This window comes from Schistocerca gregaria, chromosome 6 (genome assembly GCF_023897955.1).
Source record: "Schistocerca gregaria isolate iqSchGreg1 chromosome 6, iqSchGreg1.2, whole genome shotgun sequence".
NCBI lineage: Eukaryota > Metazoa > Arthropoda > Insecta > Orthoptera > Acrididae > Schistocerca > Schistocerca gregaria.
This window is the reverse complement of record NC_064925.1, coordinates 532,917,229-532,942,513: the sequence shown is the minus strand read 5'-3', so window position 1 is coordinate 532,942,513 and position 25,285 is coordinate 532,917,229. Positions and strand designations below refer to the sequence as shown.

The 25,285-nt window shown below is 44.6% G+C and overlaps 1 protein-coding gene across 1 annotated transcript in view; it reads left to right on the top strand.

Annotated features, from left to right (window-relative positions):
- Positions 1 to 25,285, top strand: part of LOC126278929 (uncharacterized) — a gene marked incomplete at its 5' end in the record, with an annotated part of 247,925 nt that overhangs the window by 208,995 nt on the left and 13,645 nt on the right. The window contains 3 exons of the mRNA XM_049979206.1: positions 1,370 to 1,665; positions 5,877 to 6,217; positions 22,077 to 22,277. Of these exons, the coding sequence (XP_049835163.1) occupies positions 1,370 to 1,665; positions 5,877 to 6,217; positions 22,077 to 22,277 (838 nt within the window). The remainder of the gene's footprint in view (positions 1 to 1,369; positions 1,666 to 5,876; positions 6,218 to 22,076; positions 22,278 to 25,285) is intronic.

The following is a 25,285-nucleotide window of genomic DNA, read 5'->3' as shown; positions in this document are numbered from 1 at the left end:
CGCCTGTACAAGTTTCCTGTATGTTGGAATCATTGCCATAAACTTGAGATCACACTCTGTGGCACAGGAAGGTCCCGTGCTACGACCTGCTGTGTTGGACCAGCCTCCAGTCGCCCTAGTATTCTGCCCCTCATAACGTCATCAATATGCGTTCTATGAACCATTTTTAACACATAGTCACCATTAACACGTCTAGAAACGTCTGCACACTTACTCACAGCACCGTACTCTTACATGCACCAACACACCTCTGAGTATGTGGACTGTTGCCAGCGCCACAGTGCCACGACTGCAGGTCAAATGCACCACATGTTGGTACCCCGAGGTGATTTAAACCCGCAAACTGCCCACCAGAGCGTTGTTTCTGCATGTATCAGCATTATCCTTAATTTATGAGCGTGAGTGTAATTCTTAATTTTCCTAGCCAAATACAATGTGTCCAACTGATTAGGATGGCATACCTGCTGTCTCTCATTGATTTTACTTTTGTTGAGAATTTTCCTTATTTTATCTCTATGTTGCGTATCTGACACTACGATGGGGAACCAGTTCGGAACATGATTAGATGTGGGAAACGAAGCAAAATCTACACTCATGCTCTCCACAGTACCAGATCAGTGACCATTAATCCCAGCATTATGTACGATTAGGAGTTCCCCTGATCTTCCTTCCGGTGTGGCCGAGCGATTCTAGGCGCTTCAGTCCGGAACCGCGCGACTGCTACGGTGGCAGGTTCTAATCCTGCCTCGGGCATGGATGTGTGTGATGTCCTTAGGTTAGTTAGGTTTAAGTAGTTCTAAGTTCTAGGGATTGATGACAGATGTGTGATCAGTCCCATAGTGCTCAGAGCCATTTTTGAACTCGTTCCAATTCAATCACTCTTCGGCCTGGACCCCTAACCAACGTTCCCCAGTTGAATCGATCATGCTCTCGTGCGTTAGTCTTATTTAGTCGTATTTTATCGTAAATCAGTACATACTTTTTCCTAAAGTAAGAGCCACAAAATTGTCTGTTATGTATTGTTCATGTGTGTTCGTACGTTCACCCAATTTGCTAATTTGCCAGCTGCTAACTGTCTTATTAAATGTTTTTAAGTTCATACAAACATTTCGCCACGTCTATCCGAGGATGGGAATCCTATGTAGCCTATATCCCAATGATAATTGGCATAAACTAATTAAGACGCATAGCTAGCGTAACTGGAAAACACGGACAGTCTTGGGAGTGAAAAAACAAGTAGCATGTTAAAAATTAACAAATTCAAAATTTTCCACTCTCGTCCATTCCTTTAAATAATCCTCCCACCTAGGGAGCAGTACTAATTTAACGCGTAGTACTTCGAAAGTACACTTGATTGGATGGTCTACAGCGTCCGACGAAGCTGTGCGTGAACTGCAAGCTGAACTTCTCGCTGCGACCGAGCGACAACAACCTGTGGCTGACGACGCCCACACCGACGCTGGAAGCGCTGGCGCATCCGCCTCTGCCGCCGCGGTGGAGCAGCCGGGCTGGCGGGGGCGGCGTGGACAAGCAGAGTGGCTGCAGCATCGCCTCGCTGCGGCGGCCGGACGGTTGCTCCAACCCTGATCTCAAGGAGGAGGCTGACCGCCCCGCCAGGGCCCACCGCCTCCTCCAGGGGAACGGCTACCTGCCCAAAAGCTTCAGGTCTGCACCTCACCATATTCAGCATCAGGTCGCATGTACAGTGTACCCTAAACACTAAAGTCAAAACTAAGCAAAAGGTAGACAGATCCTAAACGCAGTCCAGTTTTGGAAGTTCTGGTCAAATATGAATACGTAGGCTTTTGTTGACATAAACGAGTCTTTTATCCGTTGTTTCACTAGCCGCCCTTCCCGGCTTTATATGGATAGTACAAAGTATGCTCAGCCCAACGATTTTTCTGGCATTGCGGTAACCGGTATGCATGCGACAGCATGCGTACCTTATATGTTCCAAAACGGAATTTTCCGTTGCTCATACGAAGGATTCTATTAGTGATAGAAATGTATAGTCAAGTGTCTTGAATAGCCTTTGGCGTGGGAACCATTCGTATACCCAGCAGAAGAATCACTTTAATTGCATTATCCTACAGAACAAAGTGAAACCATGAATATTACACACCTCGTCCTGCTTGGGCAGGCAGAGGAAAGCGGTTGGTTCTTTTTGCATTTGGTGTGGTCTACTGTGGGCTTGATGGCACTTCTGGAGGCACCATTCGTTCATCGACGGTTCCCCGGAAAGCCCACAGAAAGAGTTTTGTTGCCATATACTAGCCGTCACCACCGAATCGAAAGCCAGCCGAGGACTCCAACACGGCTATGCAGAGCAAATGGATGAATTTTACGATGTATTAACAACATCAGGTACGCTTATTATTACGTCGTCTGCACGAGATTCTGTCCTATGGTCAAATAACGCTGTATTTTTGTAAGATTCTACTGTGTGAACGATTTATTGAATGTGAAATTTAAAGCTGCGCTTTTGTATTGCTATCCTGAACTGCCACACCAGAGTGGCCAACAAGGGACAAAATGGAAGCCTCAGAAGCAATTAGACAGTTTACGTAAGACCAGAAGTTTCGCGGGTTCTCTGTCAGATTTTTTGATAAGGTGTTGAAACGTCCCCTTAGAAAAATTAGTGCATTACTGTGCTGATAAATCTCTTACATTATTTGATTTTCAAACAGATGAACAAAACTGAACGCACTCAGACATTTCGCTCTTTACCTGTTCTGATCAACACTAAACTGACACACAATATTTTTAGCGCAACGCAATCTGACTTTCAAAAATCCCTACAAAAGAATGGCTCCGATTGACATTAACCTATACGTTTCACAAATCACGTACCTCACAAAAATCTTCGATACTCGAACTACAGCAATACGGCGAGCGACACGACTGCCAGCTAAATAAAAGATTTAAACTAGTGAAGGCACTAACTACTGATAGGCATAGTTAGCAAACGAAAGATTTTGATAGAGAACAAACAATGTATTCACCTTAATAGGGTTCAAAAGTCATTATATCAGTTCATGAAATCCAGTATTACAAAATTACTCTTTCTGGTGGACACACGTCCAAATCGTCCGCTCTTAAAATTCTGCCATCTCTCTCCCCACATCCACTACTGCTGGAGGCTCGCCTCCAACTGCGCAACGCTACGCACTGTTAATAGCCAACTGCCCAACACCACAATGGCGAATAATACTCCCACAATGCAAACCAGCCACAGCCTTCACACAGCACAGTCAGTGATTTTCATACAGAGCGCTACATGGCGTTACCAACATAAAAACCTAAACAGCCTACTTACAATATGACGGTGGTAGATGTATGCTTCGTGCATAGATGCTTACACAGTCGCACAAATGTTTACGAAACGCTTGTCGTCATTTGTATATTCCCTTTGAAGCGAGGGTGAAACAGCCTCTGGTTCCTCAGCATTCGCCGAATTCCGGTATTAAACCACAGTGGATCTTTTCCATGCTTTATCCACTAACTAGGCACATAACTCTCCAACCGTGATTTACAGTCTGCTTAAACTTGCCCATAATTCCTCTACATCCAGTCAGTTCACTATCTAAGTGAGATGCTAATAATTGCTTATGTGCTGTATCTCGCAGAAACACTCTCCTAGCCTTCTGGACTCATTTATTAACTTTAGTAATTATAATTGCTATAATGACATCATAATCGCTAATCCCCGTTTCTATACTGACACTGACGATTGTGTTGCTACAATGTCTAAGATGTTTCCTTTGCGTATGGGCTGCCAAGCTAACTGCTCAAGATAATATTCAGAAAACGTTCTCAAAAGTATTTCGCATGACACCCACAATGCATCCCATAAAAGTGCAAGTCTATACTCGCCAGGTGAAAGACACCTCTCACTAGTATTGGATGCACTGGGTATTTATGAGCTGTTGACTTCCGATGAATGACTTTAGAACTGGCACAGAAGAATCGGGCGACACGTAGAAACATCCAACAATTAACTTAGTTTCATCTAACCTGCTATACGCGACCAAGCAACTTCACTGTTGCATTCAACTTGGATCTCAATAGACACTACGTTTTTGTCAACTGCAATGAAAACTCCTCTCATCTGTTTCCGATGTACAGTCCACGACTCGTTAAATATCCCAGAGCTTTCCACGCCGGGTTTCAGCCAGTTCTTTGTCTCGAGAACAATTTGAGCGCGAGAACTTTCCTGGAGGCCAGTAAATTCGGGAACTTTATTACGAACACTTCGACAGTTTACTGATAAAATTGTGACAGTCGAAGTGCCTTTATTCTGAACGCCGGTTGACTTCCCTTGCTGCGTATTGACTGGCAAGTGTCCATCATAGCACCTCAAACTACTGCCTACCCTAAACATTCTCACATGCACTCCACAAGTATTCTGCTACGCTAGTAGCTGCCTCTTTTGTGTAGTGCACATCTCACCTATCAAGGAGAGTCCTACAAATCCCCACACGAAAATGCAGGTCTAAACATTTGCAGCCAAGACCGACACAGAGTCGACGAAGCTTTTGTTTGAGACCCTCTATTCGGCTGCAGACCAAAGGTCCACGATCAGCTCTGGGAACGAGGCTATAATTTGAGAGCTCTCCTCGCACCTCCGCAAGCCGCCTGTAGGAACCGGGGGTCGCCTCAGAACTAATACGGCATGCATCGTTGGTGCCCACGTGAGAGACAGCATGCAGATAACTGCAACCTGCACGCTCGACAGCTACAGGCACGGCCGCCTCCACGTCTCGGATGAGGCCCCACAGCAAACATTGCTGAAGGAGCGGCTACCTGTCCCTTATACGCTAACAGACGAACAGAAAGAGACATACGAAGACTTTCTGCTGAGCTTCTAGACAGAGCCAGACGTGATCCCCCATCTCTGTCAAAGGCTGTTGCTGGTGATGAGCCTCAGAAGAAGCGTCAAAGTGCTGAATGGCAGAGTCCTCTTTCACCAGCTGCGGAAAACGTCCAACGACAATTTTCGAGAACAAAGACAATGTTGATCGCATTCTTTGACAGTAAAGGAATAGTGCGAAACGAGTGTGTTCCTCCACATCATACAGTGAACCAAACTCTTTACAACCGAGCGAGGTGGCGCAGTGGTTAGCACACTGGACTCGCATTCGGGAGAACGACGGTTCAATCCCGTCTCCGGCCATCCTGATTTAGGTTTTCTGTGATTTCCCTAAATCGCTTCAGGCAAATGCCGGGATGGTTTCTTTGAAAGGGCACGGCCGATTTACTTACCCATCCTTCCCTAACCCGAGCTTGCGCTCCGTCTCTAATGACCTCGTTGTCGACGGGACGTTAAACACTAATCTCCTCCTCCAAACTCTTTACATCGACGTCTTAAAACGTTTGCGACACGCAGTTCGACGTCGCTGTCCTGATTTGTGGCTTTCTAAGGACTTCATGAAAATGTAATATCCTACATTGCATTTACGGTTATCGAGTATCTGGCCAGACATTCTGTAATTGCCATCCCAAACCCGCCAAATTCGGCGTGTCTCTCACCTTGCAATTTTTTCTTGTTTTCGCGAGTGAAAAGGTGACTAGAAGGAAAGCTTCATCAAGATACCGCAATCCAACGAGCTGTGATAAGTAAGCTTACAAGCATCATAGTTGAAAATTTCCGTGCTTGCTTCCAAAATCTCCAGAACGTTGGCAACATTGTGTAGATATCCAAGTGGACCACTTCTATAGCACCTAGGATCATTACATGGTAAGTGCGATTTGTGTGTTTAAAAAACACCTCTCTTGGACCTTTTCTGACCGAGTACTCGTATCTGTTGCATGACCTGTTTCCTTTAACCAGATGTACAGTCCTGCTTGCCCCTCACGAGAGCTACTTGTTGTAACAGTAGGTTGGAGGAGGCAGTGCCACCCACGCCGCCCCCTGATCGCTCGCTGCCGGCCACGGACACGCCCACGCCCCCGGCCACACCGCCGGCGCCGCGGCTGTACCGCCGCCTGCTGGGCAAAGTGAGCGCCAGGCTGCCGCCCGTGGCTGCGCGCCTCGGCTGCGGCCGCCTCGTGGACAGCTGCGCCAGCCACCAGCGCTCCAGGAGCGCAGTCGATGCAGACGTCGACGCCGACGCTGAATCTCTGGAGGGCGTCTGCAGGGCGAGCAACGCTGCCACCGCCGCTACTGGCGGCGCCGGGGGCGAGCCTGTCGCTGAACAGCGACAGACCGCAGCGACAGGTACGTCACTGATAAATATTTCCTTCGTGTTATTGAAGTGCGAAGCCTTATTACCTCAAAACACCCGTGAAACGACCGCCAGCTGTTGGTATATGCGTTTTAAGTCATCTGTCTTTTGCCTTTTGTCTTTTGTCTTTTACTGACTTCCATCATTTCCGACATAGTGTAGGCAGCACAACTTACACGATACGCCCACGGGGCAGATGATGTAAGTTTTGTTGCCAGTCTTGAGGTGCGTGAAATACACTACTGGCCATTAAAATTGCTAAACCAGAAAGATGATATACTACAGACGCGAAAGTTAAACGTCAGGAAGAAGATGCTGTGATATGCAAATGATTAGCTTTTCAGAGCATTCACACAAGGTTGGCACCGGTGGCGGCACCTACAAAGTGCTGACATGAGGAAAGGTTCCAACCGATTTCTCATACAGAAACAGCAGTTAACCTGCGTTGCCTGGTGAAACGTTGTTGTCATGCCTCGTGTAAGGAGGAGAAATGCGTACCATCTCGTTTCAGACTTTGATAAAGGTCGGATTGTAGCCTATCGCCATTGCGGTTTATCGTATAGCGACATTGCTGCTCTCGTTATTCGAGATCCAATGACTGTTAGCAGAATATGGAATCGGTGGGTTCAAGAGGGTAATATGGAACGCCGTGCTGGATCCCAGTGGCCTCGTATCACTAGCAATCGAGATGACAGGCTGTAACGGATCGTGCAGCCGCGTCTCGATGCTTGAGTCAACAGATGAGGACGTTTGCAAGACAACAACCAACTGCACGAACAGTTCGATGACGTTTGCAGCAGCATGGACTATCAGCTTGGAGACCATAGCTGCGGTTACCCTTGACGCTGCATTACAGACAGGAGCGTCTGCGATGGCGTACTCAACGACGAACCTGGGTGCAGGAATGGCAAAACGTCACTTTTTCGGATGAATCCAAGTTCTGTTTACATCATCATGATGGTCCCATCCGTGATTGGTTACATCGTGGTGAACTCACATTGGGAGAGTGTATTCGTCATCGCCATACTGGCGTATCACCTGGCGTGATGGTATGGGGTGTCATTGGTAACACGTCTCGGTCATCTCTTGTTCGCATTGACGGCACTTTGAACAGTGGACGTTACATTTCAGATGTGTTACGACCCGTGGCTCTACCCTTCACTCGATCGCTGCACAACCCTACATTTCAACAGGATAATACAGGACCGCATGTTGCTGGTCCTGTTCGGGCCGTTCTGGACACTAAAAATGTTCGACTGCTGCCCTCGCCAGCACATTATCCAGATCTTTCACTTACTGAAAACGTCTGGTCAATGGTGGACGAGCAACTGGCTCGTCACAATACGCCAGTCACTACTCTTGATGAACTGTGGCATCGTGTTGAAGCTGCATGGACAACTGTACCTGTACACGCCATCCAAGCTCTGTTTGACTCAATGCCCAGGCGTATCAAGGCAGTTATTACGACCAGGGGTGGTTGTTGTGGATATTGTTTTGTCAGGACTTACACACCCAAATTTTGTGAAAATGTAATCACATGTCAGTTCTAGTATAATATATTTGGCAATAAATACTCTTTTATCAACTGCATTTCTTCTTGGTGTAGTAATATTAATGGCCAGTAGTGTAAACTGGCTTGCCTGTCTTAAGGTGCGTAAAATATTTTCCGGGATGCTTATCCTACATGACCTTTTTCACGTATTCAACTTTTCGCCCATCCCTAGTAATTTTAGTGTTTGCTACATCTCACGGCCAAAGCTTCCAGGTAATCGAATTCAAGCAGGATTATCCCCATTTTCATGCTGTAAACTCCACTCCCTATTAAAATTCTTCGGGATACATAAAACAACCTATTACACGAAAATGACAGAGCGAGGTTTCGCAGTGGTTAGCACGCTGGACCCGCATTCGGGAGAACGACGGTTCAATCCCGTCTCCAACCATCCTGATTTAGGTTTTTCGTGATTTCCCTAAATCGTTTCAGGCAAATGCCGAGATGGTTCCTTTGAAAGGGCACGGTCGATTTCCTTCCCCATCCCTCCCTAACTCGAGCTTGCGCTCCGTCTCTAATGTTGTCGACGGGACATTAAACAACACTAACCTAACCTAACCTATTACACCAAAATGGATAATATTTTACACAATAGAAACTCTGTAGGTCTTCATGCGAAGAAGCAGTTGTGTAAGCGTTACAGAAATTGCAAAGTCAGCTTTTAGTCCCAAAATAGCGGAGTTTGTAGACCTGTACTTAAGAGCTGTTACATCGAACACACTGGCATTCAGAAGCGACTCTGAAATCATTCAAGCTACAAGCTACACGGCTGTTGTTATTGCTCCTTTAACAGTTTCACATGTAGGGAAGGTCGTTCTAAGAGGGTTGAAATGTGAGCAGGAATATCAGTGAGGTACAATGCAATAGTTTGCTTCATATTGCAGAACATACACTGATAAGCCAAAACATTATGACCACTGCCCACCGTGACGTTGGATGCTACCTGGTGGCTTTACGGGCACATAACACGTTAGCAAAAGTAGGTAAGCGGAGCAGACACGGACGGAGGCTCACTCTAGCGAAGATCTGGGTTGCAGATGGGTAAATCCACCGAGACAAGCATATTTTGTAGGGCAGATCATTTTTAGAGAGATCCTATGAACAAATATCTCGAATACGGCGAAGCTGCTCGAATGTTCACGTGCTACAGTCGTGAGCATCTGCGGAAAGAGGTAGAAGGACAGTGAAACTACCACTAGATACTAAATGGTTGGACGTGCACTACTCTTCAGAGAACGTGGGGTTCGGAGGTATGTCTGATCTGTAATGTAGGATGGGCTGTGATCTGTGACGCCTCTGCGAAAGAACACAATGCTGGTGGATGCCTAAGTCTTTCGGAGCGCACCGTTCAAAGTAATTCTCAGAGAAAGCATTTAGTAACATTTCGGAAGATGTTTTCTGTCTCCCACCGGCTTTGAACATGTATTTTCGCTATCAAACCGAGGGTAGATTGAAATCTCCATCAATTATTACTGTATGAGTGGGGTACTTATTTGTAATGAGATTCAAGTTTTCTTTGAAGCGTTCAGCTATTATATTATCTGAGTCGGGGGTTCGTTAGAAGGAGCTAATTATTATTTTGGTACAGCTGTTGAGTATAACTTCTACCCATAGTAATTCGCAGGAAATATCTATTTGAACTTCACTACAAGATTAACTACTACAAACAGGCACAAACACACCACCACCTACTTTATGCAATCTATCCTTTCTGAACACGGTTTGCGCCTCTGTACAAATTTCGACAGAATTTATCTCCGGCTTTAGACTGCTTTCTGTTCCTATAGCGACTTCAGCTTTCCCATCAGCGCTTGAAGCTCTGGTATTTTTCCAACACAGCTATGACAATTTACAACTACAATACCGACTGTGGCTTGGTCGATTCTCGTCGTTTCTTTGCCCTATACCCTTTGAGACTGGAGCCATTTTTGACCTTTCCCAAGACTGTCTAACCTAAAATACTTCCCAGTCCACGCCACACAGCCTCCTGTGTGTAGTGGACACTTGACATATTTAGTGGAACCCGAAACCCCACCACCCTATGGTGCAAGTCGAGGAATCTGCAGCCTACACGGTCACCGAATCGTCTGATCCTTCGATTCAGACCCTCCACTCGGCTCTGTGCCAAAGGTCCGCAATCGGTTCTGTCGAAGATGCTGCAGACGGTGAGCTCTGCTTTCATCTCGCTAGCAAGACTGGCAGTCATCACCAACTCAGATAGCCGCCGAAAACCAGAGAGAAACTCTTCCGATCCATAACAACACACATCATTAGTGCCGACATGAGCCATCCTCTGCAGTTGGTTGCACGCAGTACCCTTAATGGCATCCGGAAGGACCCTTTCCACATCTTGGATGACTCCCCCCCGGTATGCACACGGAGTGCATATTGGCTTTCTTCCCACCACCTTATACGCATTATAGCGTAAACTGCTCAGTTATGGAAACTATGTAAAGGAGGGATTTTTGTGTGACCCGTAGTTTCAGATAAGCCTTTTTGCGTTCAGTTGTATTTATTAACGGTATACAGGGCATCTGACAATAAACAGCAAAAAGTGACACGGAAACAATTTTACAATAATAATAGTAAAAATGTTCCAGTAAATGTTGGTCCTCAAACTAGCCGTTTGCGACACAATTCCAAATGTGTGGTTACGAGCATCCACTGACGTCAGTATGACATATTTTCTTATCTAGGACAAACTTATTTGAAATGTTAACTTTCAGATTGAGTCCACATCAGACTGACGTCAAATTTCACGCATGGCTTATTGTTATGAAATGAGATACACCGATGAGCCAAAACATTATGGCCACCTGTTTAACAGCGTGTTGTTCCACTTTTCAAACACTATGCAAAAGAGATTCTGCTTGGCATGGTTTCTGCAATTCCCTGACAGGATCCCAGAAGTATGTGGCACCAAATGTCTACCCACGGGTCACGCAGCTCCCGCAAATTACAGGATGGTGGTTTGCGGATAGGTAGCTGGCGCCCGATACATGTTCCAATGGGTAAAGATCATGCACATTTGCTGGACAATGCATCAGTGTCAGTTCACTATAATCCCGTTAAATCATGAAAGGTGGCTACACTGAGTCAAAGCGCCAGAGATTGGGCCAAAGATTATTATTCCGCCGCCTCCACTGGGGCAGTAGTTGTTCAGAGAATGTCGAGAGCAGTCGTTCTGTTGGGCGAGAGAGTAGACGATCTGAGTGTTAATTGAAATGTTGTACTGCTCGGTTGGTGTAATGTATAGATGGAAGAAGATTCAATTGTCAGAATATCTTTGAGAAAGGAGATGATGCTGGTGTAATGGAATATTTTCGTCAATATATAATGAGATAAAAAGATATTACAGTTTTCTTTAGTAACAATCCCTCTTGTTCACAGGTACAGTAAACAAAGCATCTCGCTCGTGTTCACTTATTAGACTTTTAATTCTGGTTTCTATGTGCAATTATAGTATTTCTAGTCTTTCAATTAGTTCATTGTAGATGGTATTTAAAATGTTTTGTCGTATTGAGAAAGGACCGAGCCAGATACATGTACGTTGAGTCACACTACCACACACAGAACAGTTACACATGTGCTTTGTGGTTTTTCGTAGATTTTATAGTTGCAGGTGACTTAATTAATCAGTTGTGTTAATGGAAATTCCTTGTCATTCTTTATTTTTATTTTATGCAGTCAGATTGCGTTCTAATAATAGTCAGGGCCAACCGGTTACGAGACTTCGTGACTGGTCACACAGCTAGTAAAATTATTGAATTTATTCATTAATATTAGTCTTTTCTTTTTAATTAAGCCCCCTGGCACTTTTGTTTACCTCATTATAAGTTGACGAAAATATTCCATTACACCAGCATCATAAATCAAAAGCCCATCTCCTTTCTCAAATATATTCTGCCAACTGCATGTTCTTCCATCTATACATTACACCAACCGAATTGTACAACATTTCAGTCAACACTCAGATCGTCTACTCTCTCACCCAACAGAACAATGACTGCCTTCGACATCCTACTGCCCCAGTGGAGGTGGCGGAATAATAATCTTTGGCGCAATCTCTGGCGCTGTGACTCAGTGTAGCCACCTTTCAACCACTGCAGCACGATTCCGATTTTGTAACACGGACAGATATTCTGCTGGAAGACGTAATCGCCGTAGAGGGCGACTTCAAGCATGAAGCAGTAAGGTTGACGTAGTTCACTGCTGTCATGATGTCTTCGATTACCACCACAGATCTCATGAGATCCCAACGTCTGAGTACTCTATAGCGTAATTCCGCCCTCGCCGCCTTGTATCTGTGACGTGGCGCATGTTTCGTGCAGCCTTGATGTCGGCATGCAAGGACGCAACCATCGATCTGGTGAAACATGAAATGCGATTCTTTCGACAGGCGACACGTTTCTGTTGATCCGGGGAGAAAAGTCTGTGATGCTGGGCCCACTGCGATCATAAATTTGGGACAACACAGAAGGACGTAGGCGTCGTGTAATGTGGAACTCCACGTTCAATAATTAACTTTAAACGGTGTGCTTCGAAACACTTGTGGCAGCACAAGCATTTTACTCTCGCGTCAGTTCTGCCACAGATCGCTACCTACCCTAAATTACCGAGTTTAGAATCCTCCGTCCTCTACGTTTTGTGATGGGACTTGGTTGTCCAATACCATATGGCCCCCTCGTTATTTTACGATCCTTGAACCACTTTCCATAGGTGCTCACGACAGTACTACGCTTAGAGGTGACCAGGCACTTTCAGAGATTCTCGTTTCCAGCCGCAGCGCCACATCAATGTGACCTTTGTCAAAACCGCTTATATCAGTGGATTGTCACATTTGCGGACCGTGTCTTCAAAATAATGACTGCCTGTTCGTGTCTCTTCCGCTTACATTCTTTCTTTGCCCCATTACACCACCAGGAAGTATTCAACCTCTCAGTGAGCAGTGGTCATAATATTTTGGCTGATCGGTGTACATGCACGAAGGAGCACCTGCACCATTTGATACTGACGAAATATTACTTATCACGCACCATTTTCATCTAAAATGGATAGTGAAACGCATATTACTCTCTACTTGCACACTGTCTCTTTGTTTAAATGTACTCCACTAAGTCTGTGACCAATTTTTAAACTTAGTTGGGTTTGTATGAGTCTAGCGCACTACCACATACATGCTGCAGTACTCTGTAGTTTGTCTGTTAATTCCCTGTGACGTGGTTAAATTCCTGGCAGTTTTACCGTTGGTGAATTCACTAAATGAGGAGCGGCAGAACAAAAACCGATAAATCCACATTTGCTGTTAATACAGAAAGTAACAAATAGTGATCTCTAAATGGCTCCACAAGCTATAAAAAGAAGAAACACACCATAAAACACTTGATGTCGCGTTGTACTGAAAATTATTTTGTGGGAGCATGTATTATTACTCCCGTATCTCCCCCCTACGGCTCAAACACGCGAATACAGCAAAAGTTGATGTATCGGCTTTTGTTCCGGCGCTCCTCAAATGCCCTTTAGAAAGCTGTGTACTGTCAGTTAAAATGGTTTACTGGAACATTGCTCAGCACTTTGAGCGCAACGACAGACTATTTCACGCCTGGTGGAAGATGGTGGTGGTGGTGGTTGTTAGTGTTTAACGTCCCGTCGACAACGAGGTCATTAGAGACGGAGCGCAAGCTCGGGTTAGGGAAGGATTGGGAAGGAAATCGGCCGTGCCCTTTGAAAGGAACCATCCAGGCATTTGCATGAAACGCCTGGTGGAAGATGCTCTAACGCATTTCGCCACATTACTTTTGAAAGTTAAAGTTCGAGAAATCTGTTACACATCACTTTTCAAGGTCCATGAACCTACGCTGGAAGTTCATATGTCTCTACACGCAATGCTACAGTTCAGAGGAGAGGTCCAAGAATTAGTTTTTAGAAGCTTGTCTAAGTATCCGAACTCCTGCAGAAATTCTACAACTCGCAGTACTTCTAGCACTAAAAGTTTCAATCACATTAAATGCGACTCACACGACACCCATCAGAGCACGTCTTGTCTCACAGACCTCGCAAAGTGAACGAGCCGTGAACATAATTGCCAGTTCCCTTTCATAGACTTTATCTGTCGTTGAAACCAACCAAATTACAGAAAATGTACGTATCGCTATAAAACCACATATGTAAAAACTTTACATGGCTTTACTTGCCTAATGATTCCTATGAGCTGATAAAAAAAGTAACAGTTTCACTGTCTTTTTATCAGAAAATCCATTACAATGTCTGTCATTTTGTACTTGAATTTTACAACCGATCAAAATTGCGTTGAACTCACCCTACTGTAAATACTACATATGGATTAAGGGTAGAATTCACCATGTTTTTGGTGATGACCTCAGTCTTTTGTTGAGACTCTTGATTTTGGGGTTAATTGCACCTTATTCAGTGCAATGATCTAAATAATCATATTTTAAACCTAGTAAGACTCAGACCTCTACAGATAGCTACTGTAGACTATTATCTAATATTGCGGCTATTCTTATTGTCTTGAGTATTATTTTTCACTAAAATGAGCACTTTCACCCTCAGAAACCACATTCCCGCTCATAGCTCCCAATGTCCTCCTTTTTTTCGAGAGTGCTATTCAATTTCTATCAGCTGACACCTTGTTCTTTAAATGACTTAAGTTTTAAAGAATTAACTACATTTATGTATTCCATTATCAGTGTTTAAAGTACCGTTATGTCTACTGACTGGGTGTTTAGACGTACTTCTCTCCCTCATTTATCTCTTTTACGTGACACCATTGCCTATTCTATATATTTATTGACATAACTTTTACTTATATGGTAGTCGTGAAATATGATGATGATGATGATGATGTTTGGTTTGTGGGGCTCTCAAATGCGCGGTCATTAGCGCCCATACAAATTCCCAACATTTTGCTCAGTCCAACCTCGCCACTTTCATGCATGATGAGGACAACACAAACACCCAGTCATCTCGAGGCAGGTGAAAATCCCTGACCCCGACGGAATCGAACCCGGAACCCCGTGCTCGGGAAGCCAGAACGCGATCACCAGACCACGAGCTGCGAAGAGTCGTGAAATAATTTGCGGTATGTAGATGTTCGCCATGACGGTGTCCTCACACCACGCACGTACTTACAAAGCCACTCGTCCAGTGATAACTACTCATAGTAATCCCTAAGACTGACGCCCATCGAACATCCGGCTTACTTCGTGGTCCGTTTATTTCACCAATCACAGACCCCGAGACGTCGTCTGCTTTCCAAGAGACAGCTTCACTTAGTTCCTCCTCACAAGCTGTGCTCTCGTGTTTTGGGATTCGCGCCGCACCGTATAGTCTGTTAAAGCAATGCGTTTCTAGCCATACCTGTTTTGTCATCTCACAACAGATCCAGCGGGGTCTGTACCTTAGCTTCCAAGATCACCTAACCTCAGCTCTTTGCATTTTATTGCATGAGGTCATCTCAAAAGAGCAAGAGCAACACTCCCACTGATCAGACTAAAGAACTAGAGCAGAGAATTTCAATATTTACAGATTTAGGGGAGGGCGGAGATAGTTGAAATGATTCGTAGCTCATTGCTGAGACGAGTACAATACTTCATCCAAAGGCTAAGAAAACATGAAACACTTCCTTTAACAGATATCAGTATAACGGGTAACGTACTGAAGTAATGACCTATTTCTTGTTAACGTAGTCCAAGGGTGACATTTCAGTCCAGTTCCATGGCGCTTAAGCGAAAGGTTTTCATTTCAAACAAATGTGTGCCTAACTCGGGGCCGGCCGCGGTGGTCTCGCGGTTCTAGGCGCGCAGTCCGGAACCGTGCGACTGCTACGGTCGCAGGTTCGAATCCTGCCTCGGTCGGGGACGTGTGTGATGTCCTTAGGTTAGTTAGGTTTAAGTAGTTCTAAATTCTAGGGGACTGATGACCACAGCTGTTAAGTCCCATAGTGCTCAGTGCTATTTGAACCATTTGGACCTAACTCGGGTAATACGTCAAATTGAAGTAAGCGACTGCTGCTAACCACTCTTTCGTAACTCTAACTCATCCCTAAACTTCAGGTGGGGACTCTGGGGAGCCCAGTCTATTTTAGACATGTTATTGTCCACAAGGATAGGAAGCATTGCCCTGCTGATACAAACAATCATTGTCTCTGATGAGTCTCTCTACTGTACGGGGTCCACTACGTTGCAAAATGTGTTCGTATCTTGCTGCATTTATCGTTTTACTGCGCTCAGTAAGGGGACCGCACTACCCACAAAACACCTCTTACCGTAGCACGATCTCTTCCGTACTTCACCTTTGCCACTGCTAATGATGGCACGTCAAGTTGTCCATTCATTCGGCAAACGGAAACCCTTCCATCAGATTGCGACTCGGTAAAACATGATAGATCAGTCCGAATAACCAGTTTCCAGTCATCAAGTGTCCAGTGGTGTCGCTGTTTGCGCCACTTCAAGCGTCGATTATCACTGACTACAGACATTTGTGACTGACGAGTGTAATGGTCGCCTAGTCGTAGATATTGCTAACCGCTGTAATCGCACTATTTCACTCCCATTTACGGAGCTTGTTAGCACTTGATGTTAGGTTGGCACCGTTAAAATGCGTTGTAGTAATCGCTGCTGCTGGCTGCATCGCTGCTGTGTCTCGATGTTGATGCTGGCTCTAAATCCGGTTGTCTAGGGGTAAAAAGATGAGGTCCTCTGTTTTTGATGTGCTTTTGATGATAAATAACGAGGGAAACCAACAAATATCTAAACTTCAATTATTTATTACTCTGGTGGACATCTTCATTCCACTGTCCACCAAAGACAATGACAACACAAAGTAGTACATCTTTTACATGTTCTTTGCATTGTTTATCCACCTCGAACAATAACACATATAGTATACACTTTACCAAAGTGACATTCCGACTTGGCACCCGGCCCTTCTTGCTGCTTGTATTTATAACATTGTCAAAGAACAACTAAAAAGAGATATAGTTTATAAGTCACATGTACATCTGTTATCATAATTTGTGCAGAAAAGTTATTAATTTACGTCGAGTGACATAATTTAACATGTTATCAAAATGACAGACAGATTTGTTGACTTGACAGAATAATTCTTTGTTACAAAAAGGCCGTTGTTTGGAGGCTTGTCAACTGACTTCTCTAATTTTCATTAATAAGTAAATAACATGAATTACATTGTTTTTCGTCTAAAATAGGAGTGATTACTCAAATACTGAGTGAAAACAGTCCTAGTGAACAAATAGGTTTCACTGGGTGATTTGTATTTAAGGAGATCCAAAATACGTCAATTGGTCATTATTTTTCGTACTTCATATTAATTATTTAAGATGAACTTAGTGTTTTTACATGATGGCATTTCCTGCATCAGTGATCAAGTGATATTAACTTTTGTGTGGGTCAGTTATTCAGTATAATTTAATGGATTGACTGTTTATGGAGACATGTTATACAATCATTGTTAACATACACAATAACTTTTCTATAATCATAAATACTCTTTAAACTGGTTGAATTTGGAGGGTATCGCATACTTCGGTAAAGTAAAGACTTCAATATGTCCCGTTACACGAGGAAATACTCGACTGTCGTGCTGCATAATTCTTCACTCTGCACGTCATTGTGCTATATGGACCGCTGGTAGAATTCTGGAACTCGTGAGTGATTCCTACGGCTGATTTCATCCCATTCTTTACTGCTACCCTCCGAAATATTCGACGGTACTCGTCCGTCAGAACATGAGTTCTGCGTAGTCTCGGTCTAGCTGTTCATGTTCCTTCCCTTTTCCGTTTCACCAGCATTCCACTTTGGGCTCTTATAACGTGTGATACACCCCACGAGGAATTTTTACTTAGGTGACATCCAATGACTAGTACACATTCTAAGGTACTCAGCTCTCCCGACCAGTCCGTTCTCTTGTTACTGCCTCTACTGACAACCCAATACTCCCCACTTCTCTGTACATTGGCAGGTCTTCCTCTTGTGACATCTAGTGGTCAATTCCACATTGCAGAGCGCTGTCCGGATGCTTTTGGATAGGTAGTGTAGAATATCCACCGTCCAAATAAACTCTAGAAACAGACGAATCAGTGACAAATAGAATTATACTGACGCAAACACCATTGTCAAACTGAAACTCTCGCTGTTATATGTTCCCATAACTGAAGAGTTACAGCTGTAATGTCATTCAGATAAACAGGCGTTTCTCTCTCGACACAAAAAAAGAATGGTTCAAATGGCACTGTGGGATTTAACATCGGAGGTCATCAGTCCCCTATAACTCAGAACTACTTAAACCTACCTAACCTAAGAACATCACACACATCCATGACCGAGGCAGGATTCGAACCTGCGAAAGTAGCGGTCGCGCCGTTCCGGACAGAAGCGCCTAGAACCGCTCGGCCACCACGGACGGCCTCTCGACACCAGTACATCTGTTACGAGTATCATCTTGGCTCATCTCCTTCTGAAGATCTCTTGCTGATTCAATTTTATACACTACTGGCCATTAAAATTGCTACACCAAGAAGAAATGCAGATGACAAACGGGTATTCGTTGGACAATTGTATTATACTAGAACTGACCTGTGAGTACATTTTCATGCAGTTTGGGTGCATAGATCCTGAGAAATCAGTACCCAGAACAACCACCTCTGGCCGTAATAACGGAGTTGATACTCCTGGGCATTGAGTCAAACAGAGCTTGGATGGCGTGTACAGGTACAGCTGTCCATGCAGCTTCAACACGATACCACAGTTCATCAAGAGTAGTGACTGGCGTATTGTGACAAGCCAGTTGCTCGTCCACCATTGACCAGACGTTTTCAGTAAGTGACAGATCTGGATAATGTGCTGGCGAGAGCAGCAGTCGAACATTTTTAGTGTCCAGAAAGGCCCGTACAGGACCTGCAACATGCGGTCGTGTATTATCCTGCTGAAATGTAGGGTTTCGCAGGGATCGAATGAAGGGTAGAGCCACGGATCGTAACACATCTGAAATGTAACGTGCACTGTTCAAAGTGTCGTCAACGCGAGCAAGAGGTGACCGAGACGTGTAACCAATGGTACCCCATACCATCACGCCGGGTGATACGCCAGTATGTCGATGACAAATACACGCTTCCAATGTGCGTTCACAGCGACATGCCAAACACGGATGCGACCATCATGATGCTGTAAACAGAACCTGTGTTCATCCGAAAAAAATGACGTTTTGCCATTCGTGCAACCTGTATCGTCGTTGAGTACACCATCGCAGGCGATCCTGTCTGTGATGCAGCGTCAAGGGTAACCGCAGCCACTCATACGGTTACAGTTGGTGGGGACTTCAACCTACCCTCGGTATGTTGGCAAAAATACTTGTTCAAAACCGATGGTAGGCAGAAAACGTCTTCCGAGATTGTCCTAAATGCTTTCTCCGAAAATTATTTCGAGCAGTTAGTCCACGAACCCACGCGAATTGTAAATGGTGGCGAAAACACACTTGACATCTTAGCCACAAACAATCCAGAGCTGATAGAGAGCATATTGACTGATACAGGGATTAGTGATCACAAGGTCGTTGTAGCTAGGCTCAATACCATTTCTTCCAAATCCATCAGAAACAGACGCAAAATATTTTTATTTAAAAAAGCGGATAAAGTGTCACTAGAAGCCTTCCTAAAAGACAATTTCCATTCCTTCCGAACTGACTATGCGAATGTAGACGAGATGTGGCTCAAATTCAAAGATATAGTAGCAACAGCAATTGAGATATTCATACCTCATAAATTGGTAAGAGATGGAACGGATCCCCCGTGGTACACAAAAAAGGTCCGAACGCTGTTGCAGAGGCAACGGAAAAAGCATGCGAAGTTCAGAAGAACGCGAAATCCCGAAGATGGGCTAAAACTTACAGACGCGCGAAATTTGGCACGTACTACGATGCGAGATGCCTTTAATAGGTCCCGAAACATTGGCTCGAAATTGGGTAGTAATCCGAAGAAATTTTGGTCGTATGTAAAGTACACAAGCGGCAAGACGCAGTCAATACCTTCGCTGCCGATGGTACTGTTACAGACGACTGTGCCGCTAAAGCGGAGTTATTGAACGCAGTTTTCCGAAATTCCTTCACCAGGGAAGACGAAAGGAATATTCCAGAATTTTAAACACGAACATCTGCTAGCATGAGTTTCTTAGAAGTAGATACCTTAGGTGTTGCGAAGCAACTAAAATCGCTTGATACGGGCAAGTCTTCAGGTCCAGATTGTATACCGATTAGGTTCCTTTCAGATTACGCTGATACTATAGCTCCCTACTTAGCACTCATATACAACCGCTCGCTCACTGATAGATCTGTACCTACAGATTGGAAAATTGCGCAGGTCGCACCAGTGTTCAAGAAGGGTAGTAGGAGTAATCCATTTAACTACAGACTTATATCATTGACGTCGGTCTGCAGTAGGGTTTTGGAGCATATACTGTATTCAAACATTATAAATCACCTCGTAGGGAACGATCTATTGACACGTAATCAGCATGGCTTCAGAAAACATCGCTCTTGTGCGACGCAGCTATCTCTTTATTCGCACGAAGTAATGACCGCTATCAACAGGGGATCTCAAGTTGATTCCGTATTTCTAGATTTCGGGAAAGCTTTTGACACCGTTCCTCACAAGCGACTTCTAATCAAGCTGCGGAGCTATGGGGTATCGTCTCAGTTGTGCGACTGGATTCGTGATTTCCTGTCAGGAAGGTCGCAGTTCGTAGTAATAGACGGCAAATCATCGAGTAAAACTGAAGTGATATCAGGTGTTCCCCAGGGAAGCGTCCTGGGACCTCTGCTGTTCCTGATCTATATAAATGACCTGAGTGACAATCTGAGCAGTTCTCTTAGATTGTTCGCAGATGATGCTGTAATTTACCGTCTAGTAAGGTCATCCGAAGACCAGTATCAGTTGCAAAGCGATTTAGAAAAGATTGCTGTATGGTGTGGCAGGTGGCAGTTGACGATAAATAACTAAAAGTGTGAGGTAATCCACATGAGTTATATGGGAGAGAGTGTGGCAGATATGATACACGAGTTGGGATGGAAGTCATTACAGCATAGACGTTTTTCGTCGCGGCGAGACCTTTTTACGAAATTTCAGTCACCAACTTTCTCTTCCGAATGCGAAAATATTTTGTTGAGCCCAACCTACATAGGTAGGAATGATCATCAAAATAAAATAAGAGAAATCAGAGCTCGAACAGAAAGGTTTAGGTGTTCGTTTTTCCCGATCGCTGTTCGGGAGTGAAATAGTAGAGAGATAGTATGATTGTGGTTCGATGAACCCTCTGCCAAGCACTTAAATGTGAATTGCAGAGTAGTCATGTAGACGTAGATGTAGATGTAGAGTTGATAATCCGTGCTGCTGGAAACGTCGTCGAACTGTTCGTGCTGATGGTTGTTGTCTTGCAAACGTCCCCACCTGTTGACTCAGGGATCGAGACGTGGCTGCACGATCCCTTACAGCCATGCGGATAAGACGCCTGTCATCTCGACTGGTAGTGATACGAGGCAGTTGGGATTCAGCGTTCCGTATTACCCTCGTCAACCCACCGATTCCATATTCTGCTAACAGCCATTGGATCTCGACTAGCGCGAGCAGCAATATCGTGATACGATAAACCGCAATCGCGTTAGGCTACAATCCGACCTTTATCGAAGTCGGAAACGTGATGGTACGCATTTCTCCTTACACGAGGCATCACAACAACGTTTTACCAGCCAACGCCGGTCAGCTGCTGTTTGTGTATGAGAAATCGGTTGTAAACTTTCCTCATGTGAGCACGTAGTAGGTGTCGCCACAGGCGCCAACCTTGTGTGAATGCTCTGAAAAGCTAATTATTTGCATATCACAGAGTCTTCTTCCTGTCGGTTAAATTTCGCGTCTGTAGCACGTCACCTTCGTGGTGTAGCAATTTTAATGGCCAGTTGTGTATTTGTACCCTACTGTAGTTGGTCAGTGTACTTGACGAAAATCTTGTTTGCACAGCCATACGTACTTATGAAAATAGAATTCTGTATCTATGAAAACGACAGCAAAATATGCAAATATCATAAATAAAGATAGCTGAGTGAAATATTCGAATCTCTTCTTAATAAATACATAATGGGAAAGTTTGCTTAATCCATTGACAAATGGTTTGGATACAGTCATCGTTCAGATACCCAATTAATGATCCGTTATAGAATAAACCAATTTGACGCTACAGGTTAGGGTGATACGGTGCGTTGTGTTTCCGCAGCGGCATCTGGGCCGACGGCGGCGCATCGCGTTTCGGTGCTGGAGTACTGCCTGGAGGACGTGGCGCGGCTGGAGCGCCGCTGGACGGAGCGGAGCGCGCGGCGACTGCGGCGGCTACGAGACCAGCAGCTGGAGCTCAAACTGGAGCTGGCGCTGACCAAGGCGCGCCTCCTGCTGCCCGCCTCGCGCTGGGACTTCGACCGTACGTGAGTCACCAGCTGTACCAAACACACGTTGCCCTCAGCGGGTGGGACAGGCGCAAAGGAGGAGTCGACACCTCGTCATACAGGCACATCAGGAGGGCTCTTTAGGGTATATTGTACTGCCACAAACTCCGGGCGTATCCCTGGGCGCCAAGTCATGCCGTGAACCCTGTCATCTGTTTTTATGATCCCTGGGACCTTTTCCAGAAAACGTAAACGAACAGCAATGAAATGAACAGAAATTTCCATCATGCACAAACTATTTAATATTCTTGTTGGGATAGTGGTGTGCACCAGTTCATATTTAAAACAGAGATAGTAAGTCACAATGTCAAAACTGGTGTAAGAGAAGGAAATAAATTGTCTCTGGTGCTCTTCAATTTTGTACTGTACAATTTAATGGAGGAAATGAAAGAAGAAGAATGAATTTGAAAACTTTGAACTGGGCGAAAAGGTACAGATTGTATGGCTTTCGCAGATGACCTTCCTACCTTACCTGAATCTGTAGGTGATGCTACAATACAGATGATTTACCTACAAGAAACATCTGTAATATCTGCAATAGCAGGCCTCTAAAGACCTATAAAAAATAAAAAATAAAATAACAGAGCACATGACAGATGTGAAGGAGTCAGCAAGATACATGCTAACTGGTTATGAAAGAATAAAAAGGGCTACAAAATTTAAATGTCTAAGTGAAAAAATACAACAAAATGCTTTGGCCATAGAAGCTAACTTAGCAAGGATAAGAAAAATGGAGGTGGTTTATCACATGACACGCCATTATAACAACGAATACATACATGACCAAAAAAAATTTTGCGTCACGTCGGTTCCAAGAGTTCCGGAACCTGTACAGAAAATTCGAATAGAGATCAATATAAACATCATTTCCGCCGTTTGTATTGCTCATGAAAACCACACATTGCATGTTGTACCACCATACAGCGAGACCTTCAGAGGTGGTGATCCAGATTGCTGTACACACCTATGCCTCTAATACCCAGTACCACGTCCTCTTGCATTGATGCATGCCTGTATTCGTCGTGTCATACTATCATCAAGGCACTCCTCAACGCCGATCCGACGTAGATCCCACACAGTGGTTGGTGGGTCACGTCGTCCATATACAACCCTTTCCAGTCTATCCCAGTCATGTTCCATAAGGTTCTTGTCTGGAGAACATGCTGGCCACTCTAGTCGAGCGATGTCGTCATCCTGAAGGAAGTCATTCACACAATGTGCACGATGTGGGGGCGAATTATAGTCCATGAAGACGAGTGCATCGCCAATATGCTTCCGATATGGTAGCACTATCGATCGGAGGATGGCATTCACGCACCTTACGGCCGTAACGGTGCTTTCCGTGACCACCAGCGGCGGACTTCGGCATATATAACGCCACTTCAAAACATCAGGGAATCTCCACCTAGCTGCACTCGCTAGACAGTGTGTCTAAGACGTTCAGCCTGACCAGGTTGCCTCCCACGATTGTCTGGTTAAAGGCATATGCGACAGTTATCGGTGAAGAGAACGTGAGGCCAATCCTGAGCGGTCCATTCGGCATGTTGTTGGGCACATCTATACCGTGCTGCATGGTGTCGTGGACCTCGTCATGTTGGTAGGGGGTGAGGTTGCGCATCATGCAGCCTATTGCGCACAGTTTGAGTCATTGCTGCACGAAAAGGATTGTTCAACATGGTAGCGTTGCTGTCAGGGTACCTCCGAGCCATAATCCATAGCTAGCGGTCATCCACTACAGCAGTAGCCATTGGGCGGCCTGAGGGAGGCATGTCATCGACAATTCCTGTCTCTCTCTATCTCCTCCATGTTTGAACAGCTTCGCTTTGGTTCACTTCGAGACGTCAGGAACCTTCTCTTTTTGAGAGTCATTCCAGGCACAAAGTAAAAATGCGGACACGATCCAATTTCCGGTATTTACGGTCAAGGCATGGTTGAACTCGGCACCTTGGTGCAGCAAGGATGAGGTTCCTTGCTGTTTGTGGTGGCATTATGTGGAGCCGACGTACGGCAATCCGTATACTCCTTCCTGGTGTAATACCTGGAACTGATCGCCTGTCGGGCCCCCTCGGTCTCATAGGCGCAACTCATACCTGGTTGTTTACATCTTTTGGTGGAATTAGTGACACCTCTGACCAGTCAAAGGGACTGTGTCTGTGACGCAATATGCATAATCAACGTCAGTCTTCAGGAGTTCTGGGTATTGGGGTGATGCCAAACCTTCTATCCATATGTGTATATACCCAAAAACACAAAATGCCGACAATACAACACTGTAGACCAGAGTGGTCACTGGACACAGCAACTAATTAAGTTAAAAGAAGACATGGAAAGTAAAATATCAGTAAAATCTTGGTACTAAAAATATGAGAACCAAACAAAGTAATTACAAAGAACTAAGGTATTTTATGAAATAAAGAGAACGGAAATTAAACACAATGAGCAAGAGGAGAGCTGAATTGTATGGACACCTAAAAAGGATGGATCAAAACAGGATAAGAAAAAGAATTTTTCACTTTTTCGACATAAATCCAAAATCAGCACTGAGGTGGATCACACACGTTAAAGCTGACTTGAGGGATATGGAATAAAGGAGAGATAAACGGGTGAAAGACAAAAGGGCAGGGCTTTAGTAAAACGTCTGAAGCGCTTCCAGGAGGAAACAAGGAAAAAAACAGGTGCAGTACGGACAGAAGAAGAAGTATATAGGGAAAGAACGAAAAGCAGCAGGGAAGAAGAAAAGGAAGAATGAAATAATACATTAGTTATTTCATGTGGTCGTAAGTAGGCCTGACCAATGAAAAAAGTACAAAATATGGAACAATTACATGAAGGGTGAGCCACAACACATGTCTCCCAAAAACAGACTATATCCCCATTAAAATTTTGAAAAATGAACAACTAAATTAAACAATTGTTGAACACATCTCAGAAAACGGGGCGTGTGTTCTAGACTGGTTCTACTTTAATTCATGTGAGGCCTGAG